General features: G+C 49.6%; 1 protein-coding gene across 14 annotated transcripts in view; it reads left to right on the top strand.

Annotated features, from left to right (window-relative positions):
- LOC105492908 (epidermal growth factor receptor pathway substrate 15 like 1) overlaps positions 1-20598 on the top strand; it is a 127216-nt gene that overhangs the window by 12254 nt on the left and 94364 nt on the right. For 12 of the 14 annotated variants that reach the window (XR_011617356.1, XM_011760495.3, XM_011760363.2 and 9 more), the window contains exons 2-4: positions 17258-17299; positions 17496-17585; positions 18412-18459. Coding sequence is in view for 11 of the 14 variants with exons in the window: in XM_011760495.3 (XP_011758797.1) it covers positions 17258-17299; positions 17496-17585; positions 18412-18459 (180 nt within the window). In the remaining 3 variants the exon portion in view is untranslated. Of the gene's footprint in view, positions 1-17257; positions 17300-17495; positions 17586-18411; positions 18460-20598 lie in introns of those variants that run through there. The other 2 variants (XM_011760690.2, XM_071085944.1) reach the window with 2 other exon arrangements.

Genomic DNA, 20598 nt, shown 5'->3' with positions numbered 1-20598 from the left:
TGGAGTTGGCATTTTCTTTTAGGCCAGCCTCTGAGTTAGCATTCACAGTCAGTTGACTTTACTGATTTAATTTGTTGTTGTTGACTCTTAGCCACTAGAAAATGTCCTTTAATTCACATTTAATGCACATTTAAAATGTCCTTTAATTCACGCTAAGTGGGTTTTTACAGGTGTGTACTTACCTGCTGTGTGTAAAATTGTACGTTTTTTTAAGAAAATGACAACTGAGACTAAGAGAATTGGTGAAACACTGTTCTTTTTTTATTTTTAGAGACAGGGTCTCACTCCGTCACCCAGGCTGGAGTGCAGTGGCGGTGTCACAGCTCACTGCAGCCTCAGACTCCTGGGTTCATCTTCCTGTCTCAGCCTCCTTAGTTGCTGGGACTACAGGTACTACTCGGCACACCACCATGCAAAAATTTTTAATTTTTGTAGAGCTATAGTCTCACTATGTTGTCTAGGCCGGTCTTGAATTCCTGACCTTAAGGGATCCTCCTGCCTTAATCTCCAAAGTGTTGGGGTTACAGGCCTGAGCCACTGTTCCTGAAATGAAATATTGTTCTATTCTAGATGTTGGGAGCTGCTTAGTTGATGAGTTGAGAGAGAAAATGGCTACCATATGTACCGTAGTGTAGCCAACATTTGTTGAAATACTTTATTGCTTGGCAAAGATCAATTGGCAGAGCAGGCTCTGAGGACTGTGATTTTACACCTGCAACTCACATGCTGAGTCACAGCCTTGCCTGACCTGCTCCCCACCCACCACCATTCTTTGTAAATACAGCCTGCTCCCCTGTCTCAGGAGTAATAATACAATAGTAACCACAATAAGGGATGTAATAATGGCTTCCCGTTGCAGAGCGTATTTCACCTGCATATTCTCATTTGGGATTTTCCAGCATCCTCAGGCCAGGTGCTGTCTCTTCTCATTTTACAGATGGGGGCACTGAGGCCCAGGGTGACTTGGTGGCTTGTCCTCACTGCTGCTGAGCCACGGAGCTGTCTGTCTACTCCCCACTGCCGACTGTACCTCCCTGCACTCAGCCTACCACCTGCCTCCCTCAACACTTTAATTTCACCCACGCCCTCAACAGACATTTACCAAAGGCCTGCTTCCAGGAGGGCACAGCGTGACCCCTCCACCGTCCAGGCATTAAGTCATCACAGCAGCTCTTCTATCAAATTGACTTCAGGAAGTGTCCCTTGTCGAAGCTTGGAGCTATGGGAGTGTGGAGGCAGGAGAGACTTGTTTCAGTTGGGGGAACCTAGGGGTGTCTTAGAGCAGGGCATTGGCCTGCAGCAGGCAGAGGCCCCAGGCATAGGGAATACAGTCACGTGCCGCATAACCACGATGGACTGCATATGTGACAGCGCTCCCGTAAGATTACACTGCTGTGTTTTTCCTGTGCCTTTTCTGTGTTTAGATATGTTAGATACGCAGCTACTTGGCATTGTGTTATGGTTGCCTGCAGTTTTTAGTCCCGGGCCACGCTGCCCAGGTTTGTAGCCTGGGAGTACTTCCATTGTCAGGAACACCCTGACAGGAGGCCAGACCCATCCCGACCGAGTCGCGGGCAGTGTGCTCAGTTAGGGGGTAGTAGATGGCAGAGACATTGGAGCCCAGGAGTGGCCGATGCAGGAAAGGAATGTTGGGAAGGCCTGGGAGACTTCCAAAGTCTCCCAACTTCGGAAAGTTGGGAGACTCTGGGAAGTGGGCCCTCGTGGGAGGTGGTGGGTGCTCCTGCTGTGCAGGACACACTGCTGAGTCATCAAAGCCCCTCTTGGTGCCCCCCCTTCCCCCCAGTCTCAGGTGACTGCTCTCCCATGTCTCTCCAGGGAGACCATGCATGGGTCAGAGGAAGGAAACAGATGGAACGGAATGGGTCTGTTCTCTGAGATGCCCGGGAGGGGTGATGTCAGGGGACACAGGTCAGCAGCTGGGAGGGCTGCTCAGAGGCTTCATCTGCTTTTGCTCTTAAGCAGCATTTTCAGGAGGGAGGGCTGGAATCTGCTCCCCTCCTGCCTAGGCACCGTTCCACTTCCATCCCTCCTGCCTTCTGCATGGCTGGACAAGACCCTTGAGCCCTTCCCTACATGCCCCTCTATCGCTCCAGGACCCAGTTCCCCTGGTGTTTCCTGTGGTGGAGCCTCCTCCTTCCCTTCCCGTGGCAGGCCTGTCTCCGGCACTGCTTTGGCACGGGTGCTCTGCAGCTTTGCTTGACCGAGTCTCCCTGGACAGGCTCAGCCATGGAGGGGGTGCCTCCCAGGTCTCCTGATGCCCTGGGTGTATGTCTGCTGCTGGCTGCGGACTGGCCCTCCATCCTGTCTCTTCCATGTAGCTCTTGGCAGGCATCTGTATGCTTTGTCGTGGCTCCATGAGGCTGGGGGTGGGGAGGGTCCCATTGTTCACCTCCACACCTGCACCAAGGCATCTGGAATGGCAATTAGAGTTCTACCTCAATGCCCCTGGGGACATCCCAAGGAAACACGTTCCTTTTTAGGGAACTGGCATGTCCCCTTTCTTGGGGTGTCTACACTGTGAGTCGCTGTAGTCTCTAGGCCTCCTGCTGCTGGAGGGCCATGGCAGTCTCTCTCTGATCACTTCCTTCCAGCCCTGCTCCTGGTCCCCACCTCCTTGCAGCGGATTCCTACCGTTTACCTGTACCGTTTACCATCTCATGTGCATATATACGCCCAGCTTGCTGGCCTGCAGCACCCCTTCCCCAGGCTCTGCTTGCCCTGGGGATGACATCCGTCTTCTCAGCACAGCGTGCACAGACCCTGGCATCTCATGTGTGTGTCCTTCCACCTGGCTGGGGCCGTGCTGAATCACCCACAGCCCGCCTGACTCCTCTGTCCCAGGGCACGCCTGGCCCCAGGCCCTGAGTTCCCCTCACTGTGCCTACTGCTGCAGTTATGTCATACGGTGCCCTGTGCCATAGTCCTGGGCTGACTTTGTCCCGCCTGCCCTTCCTGAAGCCTAGGACTCTTTTTTTTTTTTTTTTTTTGAGATGGAGTTTCACTCTTGTCACCCAGGCTGGAGAGCAATGGCAGGATCTTGGCTCGCTGCAACCTCCGCCTCCTGGGTTCAAGCGGTTTTCCCGCCTCAGCCTCCCAAGTAGCTGGGATTATGGGTACCAGCCGTCATGCCCAGCTAATTTTTATATGTTTAGTAGAGACAGAGTTTCACCATGTTGGCCATGCTGGTCTCGAACTCCTGACCTCAGGTGATTCACTTGCCTCGGCCTCCCAAAGTGCTGGGATTATAGGCGTGAGCCACTGCGCCTGGCCTGAAGCCCAGGACTCTGTCCTACATACTTTTGTATCCCCAGTGCTGCCTCTTAGCACGAATTCAGCATGTGTTGATTGAGTGAGCAAACGAATAAATCTCCAGGTCCAAAGAAGGGAGAGCTGGGGAATCCAAGGGTAGATCCTTTTTCAGGAGGGTTTTTTTTGTTTTTTTTTTTTTGAGACAGGGTTTTGCTCTTGTTGCCCAGGCTGGAGTGCAATGGTACAACCTTGGCTCACCACAACCTCTGCCTCCTGGGTTCAAGTGATTCTCCTGCCTCAGCCTCCTGAGTAGCTGGGATTACAGGCATGCGCCCCACATCCAGCTAATTTTGTATTTTTAGTAGAGACGGGGTTTCTCCATGTTGGTCAGGCTGGTCTTGAACTCCTGACCTCAGGTGATCCACTCGCCTTGGCCTCCCACAGTGCTGGAATTATAGGCGTGAGCCACCGCGCCCGGCTTTCAGGAGGCTTTATGTGAAAGGTAGGGGAGGTCAGTAGCTGGAGGTGGAGGGATGTTTCTGGGGAGAGGGTACGTTTTTACCTGGAGCCAGTGGAAGGAGGGCGATGAGGAGTAAACCAGGAATCACAACAGCCGGCGATTGACAAGTCCCTGTGTGTGGGAGTGCTCACCCTCATCTCCAGATGCAGAAGCTGAGGCACAGAGAGGCTGCTCACCCCAACCCAGGGTTGCACAGCATTCCAGCAGCGGGACAGGACTCAAATTCCCATTTGTCTGGCAGCACTGTTGACTCCACATGAGACAGCTTCTCTTAGTGAAGCAAGATGGGAGGACACAGGCCATAGGTGTAGATGGGGCCGGGCAGTCTCTCCTAAAGACTTTTGGGGCTCGTTGTAGTCCTGCATCCTCCACAGAGCAGTGCATCGAGGCAGGAAGCCTGCTGCAGGCGATGTTTTTTCTCCAGCAATTCCATTTCTGGAATGGTGAGTTCGGTGGCTAACGCCTGTAATCCCAGCACTTTGGGAGGCCAAGGCAGGAGGATTGCTTGAGGCCAGGAGTTCAAGACCAGCCTGGCAAAATAATGAGACCCCCATCTTTACAGAAAAATGAAAAAAAAATTAGCCACACATGGTGGTGCATGGCTATGGTCCCAACTACTCAGGAGGCTGAGGAAGGAGGATCACTTAAGCCCAGGAGCTTGAGGCTATAGTGAGCTATGATCGTGCCACTGCACTCCAGCCTGGACAACAGAGCTCTCTCTCTTTTTTTTTGAGACAGAGTTTCGCTCTTGTTGCCCAGGCTGGAGTGCAATGGTGCGATCCTGGCTCACTGCAGCCTCTGCCTCCCTAGTTCAAGCGATTCTCCTGCCTCAGCCTCCCAAGTAGCTGGGATTACAGGTATGTGCTACCGCACCTGGCTAATTTTGTGTTTTTAGTAGAGACAGGGTTTTACCATGTTGGCCAGGCTGGTCTCAAACTGCTGATCTCAAGTGATCCACCCACTTCAGCCTCCGAAAGTGCTGAGGTTACAGGTGTGAGCCACCATGCCTGGCCCAGAGCTGTTTCTTAAAAAACAAAACAAAACAAAACAAAACAAAAAACTTTCAAACCTTGATTCTGTGTTCTGATGTCCTTCCTGGTCCATGTCATTCACCTTGCTGCTTTGCTGTGTGTCTAAACGCTCCAGGGCAGTTCTCTTGCTTGTTGGTTCCTCTCCAGAGTGGCGACTGCAGACCTTACCCCTGTGCCATGCCCCACTGCAGGCCCTGAGTTCTGTCTGGTTTGGATGGAGGCCTTGAGCCCTGAGCATGTTCGTCTTCTACTGGTCTCACAAGGCACTCATTTGGGTCCCCGGGGAGAATCCATGAAAATTCCTTCAGATCCTGCTTTTCCTTGTACATCTTTCTATTTCTGTCTAATTTACAAAAGCAGCTCGTGATGACATAGAACACCAGGGAACATAGGAAGTCACGAGGAAGCAAACTAACTGGCCCATAGAAATCCTGGTAAGTGTGGCCCTGTCCCTCCAGGTTCCAATAGCGGGGCGATAGGACGCCGTGCGCTTATAAGCCAGGTCACACTGTACCTGCTAGATTGCACCCTTCTCACTTAGCAAGCTGATGAAGATTGGACCCCATTTGTAAACATTCTGCTGTTTTGACTGCTGTAAGATATTTATTCCGTCCCATGGAGACTCAGCAATTTATTAGCAGCTTAACCAGTCCTCTGCTGTTTCCAGTGCCTCGCAGTCTACATCTGTGCCCTCAAGAGGGGAAAACAGAGAACCCTCTTGCTCTTCCCCCGCTCCTGTATCACTTCTCAGTCTCCCAGTAGCAGATCTTGTAGCTGTGGTAGGGCACACTTGTGTGTGTTTTAAAGGAATGCCAGTTTGTATTGTTTGACAGAAGCACGATCCTGTCTGTGACCAAGCTCTCCTCATTTGTCACACTTAAAACCTTACACAGCTTGTGCCATTAGGTTCCTTGACAAGGCAGAAGCGCATCAAATGGTAGCCTTTAAACACATTAAAAGTCGATGGCTGGGCATGCTAACGCCTATAATCCCAGCACCGTGGGAGGCCCAGGTGGGAGGATCTTTTGAGCCCAGGAATTAGAGACTGGCCTGGGCAACAAAGCGAGACCCCGTCTCTACAAAAAAATAAAAAATAATAATTAGCTGGGTGTGGTGGCATGCACTTACAGACCCAGCTACTTGGAAGGCTGAGGAAGGAGGATCCCTTGAGCCCAGGAAGTTGAGGCTGCAGTGAGCTACGATGGCACCACTGTACTCTAGCCTGGGTGACAAAGCAAGTCTCTGTCTCTATGAAAAATAAAATAAAATAAAATAAATGTAGAGGGAAGGGTTTAATGAATTCCCAGGTACTCACTGCCCATTTACAACAGTTATCAGTATTTTGCAGATTTCTTTGTACCACCCTTTAGTTCCTAGGTTTTTTTTTTTGTTTTTTTTTTTTCAGATGACATTTTGCTATGTTGTGCAGGCCAGAGTGCAGTAGCCATTGACGGACCCAGTGATCATAGCTCACTGTAGCCTCGAATTCCTGGCCTCAGGCAATCCTGCCTCAGCTTCTCGAGTAGCTGGGACCTACAGGCACGTGCCACTATGCCTGGCTCCTGTTTTGTTTTTTTTTTTTTGAGACGGAGTTTCACTCCTGTTGCCCAGGCTGGAGTGCAGTAGCATAATCTCGGCTCACTGTAACCTCCACCTCCTGGGTTCAAGTGATTCTCCTGCCTCAGCCTCTCGAGTAGCTGGGATTACAGGTGCCTGCCACCACGTCCAGTTAATTTTTATATTTTTAGTAGAGATGGGGTTTCACTATGTTGGCCAGGCTGTTCTTGAACTCCCGACCTCAGATAACTGCCCACTTCGGCCTCCGAAAGTGCTAGGATTACAGGTGTGAGCCACTGCACCTGGCCTGTTTTTTTTTAATCTTAGAAATTTTTTTAATCTTAGAAGCAAATTAGAGATTCATGTATTTCAACGTGAATCTCTAACAGTTAAGACCATTTTCCTTTACATAACCACATGTCTTATCACACCTTACACAACTTACGATAATGCCTTTGGTATTATCGGATACCAAGACCGTATTCACATTTCCCTGATTGTCTGCAAATGTCACCTTGCATTTGGTCATTAGGTCTTGTAAGTCTCTTAAGAGAAAATAAAACTTCTAATTTCGAGATTATTGTAGACTCACAGACTCACACACAGTTGTAAGAGAGTCTGGGCGGGCACGGTGGCTCATGCCTGTAATCCCAGCACTTTGGGAGACCGGGCAGATCACTTGAAATCAGGAGTTTAAGACCAGCCTGGCCAACATGGTAAAACCCCGTCTCTACAAAAATATAAAAATGAGCTGGGCATGATGGCGGGTGCCTGTAATCCCAGCTACTCAGGAGGGTGAGGCAGGAGAATCACTTGAACCCGGGAGGCGGAGGTTTTAGTGAGCTGGGATCGCACCGCTGCACTCCAGCCTGGGCGACAGAGCAAGGCTCCGTCTAAAAAAAAAAAAAAAAGAGTCTGTACCATTTATCCCGTTTCCTCTGAAGTAACATTTGCATAATGGTGGTAGAGTATTGCATCTGGGATACTGATGATGGTGGCTATGTTCAGGATCTGAAGGAAGAGTCCTGGATTCTCTCTGGGGACCCAAATGACCACCTTGTAAGACCAGCAGAAGTTGGACATGCCCTGGCTGGGCCTGGTGGCTCATGCCTGTCATCCCAGCACTTTGGGAGGCCGAGGCAGGTGGATCACCTGAGGTCAGGAGTGGGAGACCAGCCTGGCCAACATGGTGAAACCCTGTCTCTACTAAAAATACAAAAAATTAGCCAGGTGTGTTGTTGTATGCCTGTAATCCCAGCTACTTAGGAGGCTGAGGCAGGAGACTCACTTGAACCTGGGAGGCGGAGGTTACAGTGAGCTGAGATCGCACCATTGCACTCCAGCCTGGGCAACAAAGCGAGACTCTGTCTCAAAAAAAAAAAAAAAAAAAAAGGAAGAAGATGGACAGGTCTGGGGCTCAAGGACTCTGTCCCGCCCAGACAGAACTCAGGGCCTGCAGTGGGGCATGGCACAGGGGTAAGGCCTGCACTCCCTGCCCTGGAGAGGAACCAAGAAGGAATAGAACCACCCTTGAGAGTGTAGACATGCAGCAAAGCAGCAAGGTGAATGACATGGACCGGGGAGGGCGTCGGAGCACAGAATCAAGGTTTGAAAGCTTTTTTTTCCTCTTTTTTAAGAGACAGGTCTGTTGCCCAGGCAGTACTGCAGTAGCACAATCATAGCTCACTGCAGCCTTGAACTCCTGGGCTCAGGCGATCCTCCTGCCTCAGCCTCCTGAGTAGCTGGAACAACAGGCATGTGCCAGCATGCGTGATTATTATTATTATTATTTTTCTTTTTTTTTTTTTTGAGACGGAGTCTCGCTCTGTGCCCAGACTGGAGTGCAGTGGCCGGATCTCAGCTCACTGCAAGCTCCGCCTCCCGGGTTTACGCCATTCTCCTGCCTCAGCCTCCCGAGTAGCTGGGATTACAGGCACCCGCCACCTCGCCTGGCTAGTTTTTTGTATTTTTTAGTAGAGACGGGGTTTCACCGGGTTAGCCAGGATGGTCTCGATCTCCTGACCTCGTGATCCACCCGTCTCGGCCTCCCAAAGTGCTGGGATTACAGGCTTGAGCCACCGCGCCCGGCCTATTATTATTTTTCATTTTTTTGTAGAGATAGGATCTTGTTGATAGCCAGAGACAGAACACGTACCTCCTGTTGCCCTTTGATAGCCACACCCACTTCCCTCCCTGCCCATCTCTTCCTTATCCCCAGCAACCACCACTCGGTTCATTTTTACAATTTTGTATTTTAATGATGTTATCTAATGGAATTATTCAGTATGTAACCTTTGAGGGTTGACCTTTGTCATTCAGCGTAATTCTCTGGAAATAAATCCAGATTATTGCATGTGTGTCAGCCGTTCATTCGTTTTCATTGCTGAGTAGTATTCCATGGTGTGCTTAGACCACAGTTTGCTGAACCACTCACTTACTGGAGGATGTTCAGGGTGTTACCGGTTTGGAGCAGTGACATATAAAGCTGTGGCCAAGACTGCATACAGGATGTAGTGTGAGCATCACTCTTCGTTTCTCTCGGGTAAACGCCCAGGACAGTTGCTGGGTCATGTAGTTTCCTGTTTAGTTTAGTTTTTTGTTGTTGTTGCTTTTTTAAGAAACTGCCAATCAATCTGTTTCCAGAGTTGCCGTACCTTTTTACCTTCCCATCAGCAGTGTATGAGTGGCCCAGTGTCTCTGCATCCTCACCAGCATTTGATGTTGTCACTATTTGTTATTTTTAGCCACTCTGAGAGGCGTGCAGTGGCATCTTACTGTGGTTTTAATTTGCATTCTCCTATTGGCTAATGATGTTGAACATATTTTCATATGTTTATTTGCCATCTGCTATATTTCCTCTTTGGTGAAATATCTTTTTGCCTTCAGATCTTTTGCCCATGTTCTTTTTTTCTCCGTTTTTTTTTTTTTTTTTTTTTTTATTAGAAATCAGATCTTGTTATGTTGCCCAGGCTGGTCTTCAACTCCTAGGCTCAAGCAGTCCTCCTGCTTCAGTCTCCTGAGTAGCTGGGACTACAGGTGTGCACCACCACACGTGGCTAGTTTTTAAATTTCATGTAGAGATGGGGTCTTACTATGTTGCCCAGGCTGGTCTTGAACTCCTGGGCTCAAGCAGTCCTCCTGCTTTGGCCTCCCGAAGTGCTGGGACTCCAGGCTTGCCCATGTTCTAATTTGATTGTTTCCTTTTTGGTGCTGTTGAATTTGAGAACTCTCTAGTATGTATTTTAGATAGTAGTCCTTTGTTGGACATGTGCTTTGCAAACCTTTCTTTCTAGTCTGTAGCTTGCCTTTTTCTGTTTTTTTTGTTTTTTTTTTTTTGAGATGGAGTCTTGCCCTTGCCCCGTCGCCCAGGCTAGAGTACAGTGGCACAATCTCAGCTCACTGCAGACTCTGCCCCCTGGGTTCAAGCAATTCTCCTGGCTCAGCCTCCTGGGTAGCTGGGGTTACAGGTGCACACTACTATGCCCAGCTAATTTTTTTCGTATTTTTAGTAGAGATGGGGTTTTGCCATGTCGGCCAGGCTGGTCTTGAACTCCTAACCTCAGGCGATCCACCCACCTCAGCCTCCCAAAGTGCTGGGATTACAGTGTGAGCCACCGCGCCTGACCTTTTTTTTTTTTTTTTTTAACCTTTTTTTTTTTTTTTTTTTTTTTTTTTTAAATACGGAGTTTTGCTCTTGTTGCCCAGGCTGGAGTGCGATGGCACGATCTCGGCTCACCTCAACCTCTGCCTCCTGGGTTCAAGCGATTCTCCTGCCTCAGCCTCCCGAGTAGCTGGGATTACAGGCATGCGCCACCATGCCCAGCTAATTTTACATTTTTAGTAGAGACGGGGTTTCTCCGTGTAGGTCAGACTGGTCTTGAACTCCCAACCTCTGGTGATCCTCCTGCCTCGGCCTCCCAAAGTGCTGGCATTATAGGCATGAGCCACCACGCCAGGCCTTACCTGGCTCTTCCACAGTGCAAACATAAAGTTTGTCTGCCAATCTTTCCTTTTATGAATCAGGCTTTTGGTGTCAAGTCTAAGAGCTTGCCTTGCCCTAGATCCTGAGGATTATGTTTTACATTTGAATTCATGATCCTTTTTTTTTTTTGAGCCAGAGTTTCGCTCTGTCGCCCAGACTGGAGTGCAGTGGTGTGATCTCGGCTCACTGCAAGCTCCGCCTCCCGGGTTCACGCCATTCTCCTGCCTCAGCCTCCTGAGTAGCTGGGACTACAGGCGCCCGCCACCACGCCCAGCTAATTTTTTGTATTTTTAGTAGAGACAGGGTTTCACCGTGTTAGTCAAGAGGGTCTCGATCTCCTGACCTCATGATCCGCCTGCCTTGGCCTCCCAAAGTTCTGGAATTACAGGCGTGAGCCACCGCGCCCGGCTCATGATCCATTTTGAGTTACATTTTGTGCGAGGCATAAGACTTTTAGTTCGAGGCCCATATTTTTCCTATGGATGCCGATTGCTCCAGTGCCCTTTATGGAAAGGCTGTCCTTCCTCCTGAAATACTTTTGCACCTTTGTCAAAAAATCCACTGGGCATATCTGTGTGTGTCTGTTTCTCAGATTCTCCATTCTGTCCTGTGCATTACTGCCTGTGCCTGCCCCCTGCCAACACTCCACTGTCTTAACTACTCTAGCTATAGAGTCAGTCTTGAAATCAGGTAGACTGACTCCTTCCACTTTATTACTCTTTTTCAGAATTGTTTTAGCTTCTCTGCCCCTTTTTTTTTTTTTTGAAGATGGAGTCTCGCTTTGTCGCTCAGGCTAGAGTGCAGTGGCGTGATCATGGCTCACTGCAGCCTCCGCCTCCCAGGTTCAAGTGATTCTCCTGCCTCAGCTTCCTGAGTAGCTGGGATTATAGGCATCTGCTGCCATGCCTGGCTAATTTTTGTATTTTTAGTAGAAACAGGGTTTCATCATGTTGGCCAGGCTGGTCTTGAACTCCTGACCTCAGGTGATCCATCCGTCTCGGCCTCCCTAAGTGCTGGGATTATAGGTGTGAGCCACCGTGCCTGGCCCTGTAATACTTAAATTACTAGCGAGATGGCACATTTTCTAACTTTGCTGCATCTCTTTCTGAATTGCCTTTCTTTTCTCTTTGCTCATTTTTAATTGAGATGTCTTTTCCTTGTGATTTGGAAAAGCTCTCTTTTCACTTGCCAAGTCTTCTCCTTCTCTTGGTAACATTTACCTTAGCTCTGGTGTAGAAACCTCCGATGGAGCAGTTGGAGAGAGCTGTCCGTCCAGTCCAGGAAGATTAGACATGCCCCAGCGTTTCCCTGATGCCTTTTGAATGCTTTGAGTCAAGTCCCAGTTCTGCCACGTGCTTGCCACATGACTGAGCCAGGTTACCTCACCCACAGAATGTGGGCTGGCCTGCCGGGAGGGCTGGGCTCACGTGGGGTGATGGTTGTGCAAGGCCTGTGGGGGCCTCTAAGGGGAAGGCAGAAGTGGAAGGATTATCAAGCAAGCTCTACTCTGGGCTATGTTTTTGCATCCATGGATTCTTCTAAGTAGGAACTCAGACTGAGATGTGTTTCGGTGTTATGTGCCTAACTTCCTGCAAAACTTGGCAGTGGCATTGAACAACACAACCATTATGGGGTCTCAGCTTTCCTGGGGAAATGGCAGGTCATTGAAAACGCTGGCTTTCAAGTCCGTTTATATGCTCAAATCGAGTGTTGGCTTTTGACCTCTTCTGTTTAATAAAATGCTCCAGCACGTCATCACGGACATGCATTTTCCCAGGCCAGCATATGCATGAGGCTGTCCTGTGGCCCGGTGCCCAGCCCTGTGACACTTGGGCTGTCATTACAGGGTGCACAGTAGGTGAGGGTCAGACTCCAGGACCACCCATCCTGGGTGCTTCGCTGACTATTGCTCATTGGCTGTTGTGGTCCTGAGCAGGGCAAACTTAGTTTCCCCACCTGTCAACTGGGACTAGTAATATTACCTGCCCTTTAGCGTTGTTGGGAGGATGAGAGGTACTGGATATGAAACAAAGGATTATAGGTACTTCTCTGAACATTTTACAGTGAAAATGGATTGCTTTCCAAAAGCCATTTTGAACCAAGGCTGACGATCATTGGTTTGTTTTGCACGAGAGCGTGTACTTTGCTAGCAGAGTGAGAGTGACAGTTCCAGCAGGAGGCAACCAGGCATGATGATTTAGGAGGCGTCCTGCCCTTGGCCACGTGCAGGGATCAGAGTTGGGTGAACTCTGCTAAGGAGTCATTAGAACACAATCCTGAGACAGTTTCTCCTCCAAGGTGGTTCTGCAGGGTTTCTCCATCTCAGCTGCTGTCCTGGGTTACAGGTACAGGCACTTGTGTAAATTGTGGTGTTTTAAAGCCTTCAGAGCAGAAGGATGTGAACTTGTCCTTCTCCATGTGCCCCTCTCCCTGTCATCCCACTTGTAAATTGTTTCTGGGCTGGAGAATAAGTGAGGAGGTCACAGGAACTTTGCATGTTGTCTCAGCATTTTAAGACAGGAAGAGCAACTGGAAGATCGAGCTGAAGGCTACATTGAACCTCATCAATAATTCACACACTGCAGAGGCGAAGATGGCGTCTTCTCCGCACAGTGGGCTGGAGCAGGAGAACACCATCGGGTCAGCTCTGCTGCACTTCCTTCCATTCCTGCAGCCACCCCGGTACCACCTGCGGCCTCTTACGCTGCAGGCCTCGTCCCCTGGCGCGCCCCCTCTCTGCCTTTGCCTCGGGCTTGGCCCCAGGCTCACTTTGGGGTCAGACATGGGTGAGCAGCTCCAGAGGCTGCTCTCAGCACGCAGAGGGCTCTTTCCCAGTAGCTGTGGGTCTTCCTTTTGGGGGCCAAGAGGTCTCTGCACAAGGGGCCAGTGACAGACTCCCTGGGGCTGGGGATTCGTGTCATTAGCAACGTGTCTTCAGTTCTGCCGCAATGACATATCAGGGCAGTGTGCAGGTGTGACTCTATCGTTCCCGGGAAGAAGCCTGGCATAAGAGGAAGTGGCAGTTGAGGCCTGGTGCTTTCCTTTCTTTCTTCCCCCTTTTGCTTTTGCAGTACCTGACGTATGTGTAATTAGATCAAAACCTCTGACCGCTGTCATTGTTCCAGGTTACCCAGATGGACTTGCGTAGTGATGAGCAGTGGTTGAGCCATACTCCCTGGGCTTTCCCTCAGCTGTAGGTCTTTTGAGAGTGACACCCAGTGGTCATCAAGTATTCGAGCCGGATGGGCCCTTAGCATGAATGGGCAGAGGCTGGAGCTCTGGGCTGTATCCTTCAGCGGCTCTTCTGGATTAGTCTGGGCCTTGTTTCTCGTGGTTGCGGATCTTGTTGCTCATTAGCACCTGGGAAGTGGAGCAGATATTTAATAACCCTGCGTGCCTCAAAGACTGAAACTCTTTTTTTTCCCACTGGAATCACAGTAGCTTGGAAACCTCTTTCCCTTGCTTCCCATGAGATTGTTAAAAAACTCGCCTGGGGCCGGGCGCGGTGGCTCACGCCCGTAATCCCAACACTTTGGCAGGCCAAAGCAGGCGGATCACCTGAAGTCAGGAGTTCGAGACCAGCCTGGCCAACATGGTGAAACCTCGCCTCTACTAAAAATACAAAAATTAACTGGGCATGGTGGCGCATGCCTGTTGTCCCAGCTACCCAGGAGGCTGAGGCAGGAGAATGGCTTGAATCCAGGAGACAGAGATTGTAATGAGCTGAGATTGCGCCACTGCTCTCTAGCTTGGGTGACAGAGCAAGACCCTGTCTCCAAAAAAAAAAAAAAAAAAAAAAAAACTCGACTGAAAATGTGCTTCAGATCCGGACCTCTCTGATCGTTGGCAGGAAGGGCACCTTTGTCATCTAAAGTGAGGGCCTCTGGAATCTGTGAACCCATGGCAGGCGATGTGCTGTTTGCTGCCTAGACCTGACCACTGTCACCTTTACTGACAGGTGACAAACAGCCTGCCTGCCTTGGCGTCCTTTCTGTGGGTCTTTTTCCTCTGGGGAGACATATTTTGGAAATAAGCTGACATATTTTGAACCCAGGAGGTGACACAGGTGTGATGGTTGGACACTGTCATCTAATGAGGTTGTAAGATATTAAGGGTGACGGCCACTCCAGGTCTTTCCCGTACCACTCCACCAGGGATGGTGTCACTGCTTCCAAGTGCGAGGCAGGCAGCCATCCGGGGGCTGCTGTTGCTATACGCTTACCTCCTAAGTCTTTTCCATGATGTCTTCGGTCTTTGTTTTAAAAATGGTGGCTCCTAAATCTCTGGCTTTTCTTGCTTTTTCATTTTATTCTAGTTTTTTCTGCCTTTTCAGTGTTTCCCCCTTTCTTTTCCTCTTTTTCTTTTTGTTTTGACTTTTTCCTCTCCCCTTTCAGATCTTTATGCTATTTTCCTTCTATTTTCATTTTGTCGTGGTAGTTTTCTCTGTACTTTCACTTCTTCTTTTTTTTGTTTTTGAGACAGAGTCTCACACTGTCGCCCAGGCTGGAGTGCAGTAGCGCAATCTTGGCTCACTGCAATCTCTGCCTCCCGGATTAATGCGATTCGCCTGTCTCAGCCTCCTGAGTAGCTGGGATTACAGATGCACATCACCACACCTGGCTAATTTTTTGTATTTTTAGTAGAGATGGGGTTTCACTATGTTGGCCAGACTGGTCTTGAACTCCTGACCTCGTGATCTGCCTGCCTTGGCCTCCCAAAGTGCTGTTTGGGATTACAACTTTTACTTCTGTATACATTCACAGGTGTTGGCGTCCCCCAGAGAAGCTGACCGTAATCTGGGCATTATTATTATTTTATTTTTATTTTTGAGACAGAGTTTCCCTCTTGTCACCCAGGCTGGAGTGCAGTGGTAAGATCTTGGCTCACTGCAACCTCAGCCTTCTGGGTTCAAGCGATTCTCCTGCCTCAGCCTCCCAAGTAGCTGGAATTACAGGCACACGCCACCACGCCTGGCTAATTTTTGTATTTGTTGTAGAGATGGGGTCTCACTCTGTCATGTTGGCCAGGTCTCAAACTCCTGACCTCAGGTGATCTGCCTGCCTCGGCCTCCCAAAGTGCTGCGATTACAGGTGTGAGCCACCGCGCCCGGCCCGGGCATTATTTTTAGCTTGAAGTGACCTTTTGTAGCACAACAATATGCAAGTGGTGGGTGCATATTGGTTCAAATCCAATGACCATAACTGGAAGGAGCCTACGTCCCCCTGGTTTTATTCGTCGTGAGAAATCGTACAACAGCAGTCTGAGAATTTGTTGGATAAATACTGTAATCCTGCCCCCGAGACAGTCCTCTTTTCCCTGCCCAGTTCTATTCTCTTTTTTTTTTTTTCTTTTGAGACGGAGTCTTGCTCTGTCACCCAGGCTGGAGTGCAGTGGCCGGATCTCAGCTCACTGCAAGCTCCGCCTCCCGGGTTCACGCCATTCGCCTGCCTCAGCCTCCCGAGTAGCTGGGACTACAGGCGCCCGCCACCACGCCCGGCTAGTTTTTTTGTATTTTTTAGTAGAGACGGGGTTTCACGGTGTTAGCCAGGATGGTCTCGATCTCCTGACCTCGTGATCCACCTGTCTCGGCCTCCCAAAGTGCTGGGATTACAGGCTTGAGCCACCGCGCCCGGCTATTCTCTTTAGCTGTTTACACACCCATTCTGTATAATTAGGCGTCATTGTGCATTCTTCACTTTTATCGCTTATTACATCAGCGGCAGGTTTGTAATACCAATACACGTAAACTTTTTTTTTTTTGAGACGGAGTCTCGCTCTGTCGCCGGGGCTGGAGCGCAGTGGCCGGATCTCAGCTCACTGCAAGCTCCGCCTCCCGGGTTTACGCCATTCTCCTGCCTCAGCCTCCTGTGTAGCTGGGACTACAGGCGCCCGCCACCTCGCCCGGCTAGTTTTTTGTATTTTTTTAGTAGAGACGGGGTTTCACCGTGTTCGCCAGGATGGTCTCGATCTCCTGACCTCGTGATCCGCCCGTCTCGGCCTCCCAAAGTGCTGGGATTACAGGCTTGAGCCACCGCGCCCGGCCGAACACACGTAAACTTTTACAGCCAGCATTTCAGGGGCTGCATAATTCCCCACCAGGTTGGCACACTCCCCTGGGTGTCCCTTCTCTCCCCTGGGAGACCTCTGGCAGAGGTCAGGATATGGTGGGAAGTGTCTGGACTTGGCCGCCAGCCAGGCTGGATCCAGGTGTGGCCTCTGGTGGCCCCGATTAGCTCCATGACCCTAGATCTGAACAGCGATGTCTTGTGGCTCTGAGGTGTTGGGAAGTGGAATATCTTCAGTGCCAAGCTGAGGACACCGCACTTCCTTCCTGCCGTGGTGGGAACAGTCACTGGCCAGCACTCTCCGGGCACGGGCTGGTCAGTGCGCATCTTTGAGCATTCAGGTAGCTGGAGGAGGATGGATGGGATGGGTGAGAGAACCAGACCCAGGCTAGGGAAACCGGTTGAAAGCTTGCGGGCCCGGTGATTCATGATGACATGTGGAAACTTCTTTTCTGATTCCGGAGCCAAAGAACAATCTCAGAGGATAGAGTGTCTTTTCCCTCTGAGCTCTCCAGGAGCTGAAATCCCTTTGCTCAGGAATGGAAATTGACACTGGGCTGCTGCTGCTGTTTCCTGAGTGACTGGATTGTTTGCCCTAGAATTAGGATTTATTCAAGAACATTAAGCTTACTTTTTCTAAATCGGGTAAGCATAATAATATCTGTGTCTGAAGATAAACTGAATTCTGTGTTCAAAGGATGTATAAAGTGCATACATTTTGACTCTTAACTATCATCATCTATTTCGGTCATGACATAATTGAGGGGTCAACCCTTTTTTTCCCCAAGGGGATGCGTTCACTTTTGACCAATATCTGTGGTTTCATTTACAGATTCCCACTGGAAATTCGTTGTATGAATCTTATTACAAGCAGGTGAGTTTAGCTGATGTCTTTTCAGATGGAACTAGAGCATGCCTGAGCTGAAAGCACAGTACGGAATAGAAGCCCGGCTGAGCGGCTTTTTGTCCTTTTCTGTTCGTTGTTAGCGGATAGTCAGCGTGGCGGGTGCTGTTTCACCTGCTGCTGCATTTGCTGAAAAGTTATTTTGCCTCTTGCTCTCCCATCTCAGGTCGATCCAGCATACACAGGGAGGGTGGGGGCGAGTGAAGCTGCGCTTTTTCTAAAGAAGTCTGGCCTCTCGGACATTATCCTTGGGAAGGTATGTGAAGATGAATAGTGATTTCTCTTCTGTGGCTGCCCTCACAGCTACCCCCGCAGGTCAGGGCCAGCCTGTGCTGGCCTCCTTGCATGGGGCTGGGCCTCCTGGGGAGTGGCCTGGTCACTGCAGACCTCTCAGACTGCAGGTGGTGGATCCAAACGCCCAGGTGGCAGCCCCCACAACTACTTTGGTAGCCGACAAGAAACCCGAGTACTTTTGGGGTCTTGATAGCTTGTGGACTTTTTTTTTTTTTTTTTTTTTTTGAGACAGAGTTTTGCTCTTATTGCCCAGGCTGGAGTGCAGTGGTGCGATCTTGGCTCACTGCAACCTCCTCCTCCCGGGTTCAAGTGATTCTCCTGCCTCAGCCTCTTGAGTAGCTGGGATTACAGGTGCACACCACCACACCCGGCTAATTTTTTGTATTTTTAGTAGAGATGGAGTTTCACTATGTTGACCAGGCTGGTCTCAAACTCCTGACCTCAGGTGATGTGCCCACCTCAGCCTCCCAAAGTACTGGGATTACAGGTGTGAGCCATCGCGGTTGGCCACTTGTGGACTTTTGTTGGGGGAAGAAGGGTGTCATAAACACCATTGGCTTGGGAGCTGAGTGCACCTGGGTGTCCTCTGGGCCCTGCCGCTGACTGACTGTGTGCCCCTGGGCAGATCATTCAGCTGATCTGAATTGGCCTCTTCATCTGCAGAACAACCTGGGGACAGTCACTCCTGCCCCACAAGGCCGGTGGTGGGGTGTTGGCAGCTCTGGTTTTTGTTAACACATGCACAGTGATCAGCAGTCATGCTTATGAGCATTTTTGTGTTTCCACAGATATGGGACTTGGCTGACCCAGAAGGTAAAGGGTTCTTGGACAAACAGGTATATACACATGTACACAGAGCAAGTGGAGGGGCTGGGCAGAGCCCCCAGGCTGGGTGACCTCCACGGCTCCTTCCACATTCCTCCACTGTCAAGTATTACTAGGCATGAGCACAGCTGTCAAACTTAACACCTGGGCCGGGCGCGGTGGCTCAAGCCTGTAATCCCAGCACTTTGGGAGGCCGAGACGGGCGGATCACGAGGTCAGGAGATCGAGACCATCCTGGCTAACACAGTGAAACCCCGTCTCTACTAAAAAAAAAATACAAAAAACTAGCCGGGCGAGATGGCGGGCGCCTGTAGTCCCAGCTACTCGGGAGGCTGAGGCAGGAGAATGGCGGGAACCCGGGAGGCGGAGCTTGCAGTGAGCTGAGATCCGGCCACAGCACTCCAGCCTGGGCGACAGAGCGAGACTCCGTCTCAAAAAAAAAAAAAAAAAACAAAAAAAAAACTTAACACCTGAAGCTTTCATTTGAAACAAAGGTCTTTTAAACACTGGGAGCCATCTTTCATGGCTAGTGTATCTTTTATTTTTATTTATTTATTAATTTTTCTTTTAATGTTTTGTAACCTTACATGTGATTAAAGTGTTGTCCAGACTTTTTATTTTGGACCAGTCTCTCGTGGAAGTTGCACAAATAGCTTGGAGGGTTACTGTGTATCTTTTGCCAGCTCTCCCTAGTGATGGCCTCTTAAATAATCACAGCACAGTGATCAGAGCCAGAAAGTAACATTGGTGTTATTTTTTATTTTTTATTTTTTTGACATGGAGTCTCACTCTGTCGCCCAGGCTGGAGTGCAGTAGTGCAATCTCGGCTCACTGCAACCTCCACCTCCCAGGATCAAGCGATTCCCCAGCCTCAGCCTCTGGAATAGCTGGGATTACAGGTGAGCACCATCATGCCTGGCTAATTTTTGTATTTTTGGTAGAGATGGGGTTTCACCATGTTGGCCAGGCTAGGCTGGTCTTAAACTCCTGACCTCAAGTGATCCGCCCACCTCGGCCTCCCAAAGGACTGGGATTATGAGCATGAGCCACCACTCCCAGCCACATTGGTGTTATTAATGTAACAAAGTGTAACTTTGCCTAAAGGCCTTAATCAGAGTTTTTTTTTTTTTTTTTGAGACAGAGTCTCACTCTTGCCCAGGCTGGAGTGTAGTGACATGATCTTGGCTCACTGCAACCTCTGCCCACTGGATTCACAAGATTCTCGTGCCTCAGTCTCCAGAGCGAAAACGCCATCTGAGGGAAAAAAAAAAAAAAAATCTGAAATCTGAAACTCTCCTGATCCCAAGTATTTGGGATGAGGAATACTTAGCCTGTGATTTTAAGTGGTTATAGATGGCCATTTTGTTGGAAGGGACCTTGTTTGTGCTGTGCCATGACTTGTGAGCTAGTCTGTCAGGAAGCCCCTTCACTTGTACCTCCCTTCTTAGGTTCATGGTGCACATCTGCATGTGTTTTTTTATTTTTTTAATTTATTTTTATTTTTTATTTTTTGAGCCTCACTCTTGCCCAGGTTGGAGTGCAGTGGTGCGATCATGGCTTACTGCAGCCTCAACCTTCTGGGTTCAAGTGATCCTCTGCCTCAGTCTCCCATGTACTTGAGGCCACAGGCACACACTGCCACACCTGGCTAATTTTTATTATTTTTTGTAGAGATAAGGTCTCGCTATTTTGCCCAGGTTGGTCTCGAACTCCTGTGCCCAAGCAATCCTCCCATCTTGGCCTCCCTAAGTGCTGGGATTACAGGCGTGAGCCGCTGTGCCCAGCCTCATGTCTGCATGTTAAAGTTTCTGAGAATTCCTGTAGAAAAGAAATTTGACTTGACTTAATGCAGTTCCCCTAAATTTACTTTTTTTTTTTTTTTGAGATGGATTGTCGCTCTGTCGCCCAGGCTGGAGTACCGTGGCCCAATCTTAGCTCACTGCAAGCTCTGCCTCCTGGGTTCATGCCATTCTACTGCCTCAGCCTCCCGAATAGCTGGGACTACAGGCGTCTGCCCCTATGCCCAGCTAATTTTTTTTTTTTTTTTGTATTTTTAGTAGAGACGGGGTTTCACTGTGTTAGCCAGGATGGTCTCGATCTCCTGACCTCGTGATCCACCCACCTCGGCCTCCCAAAGTGCTGGGATTACA

Source organism: Macaca nemestrina, chromosome 20 (assembly GCF_043159975.1).
Source record: "Macaca nemestrina isolate mMacNem1 chromosome 20, mMacNem.hap1, whole genome shotgun sequence".
Lineage (NCBI taxonomy): Eukaryota > Metazoa > Chordata > Mammalia > Primates > Cercopithecidae > Macaca > Macaca nemestrina.
The sequence above is the reverse complement of the archived record's forward strand: the minus strand, read 5'-3'. Positions and strand labels throughout refer to the sequence as shown.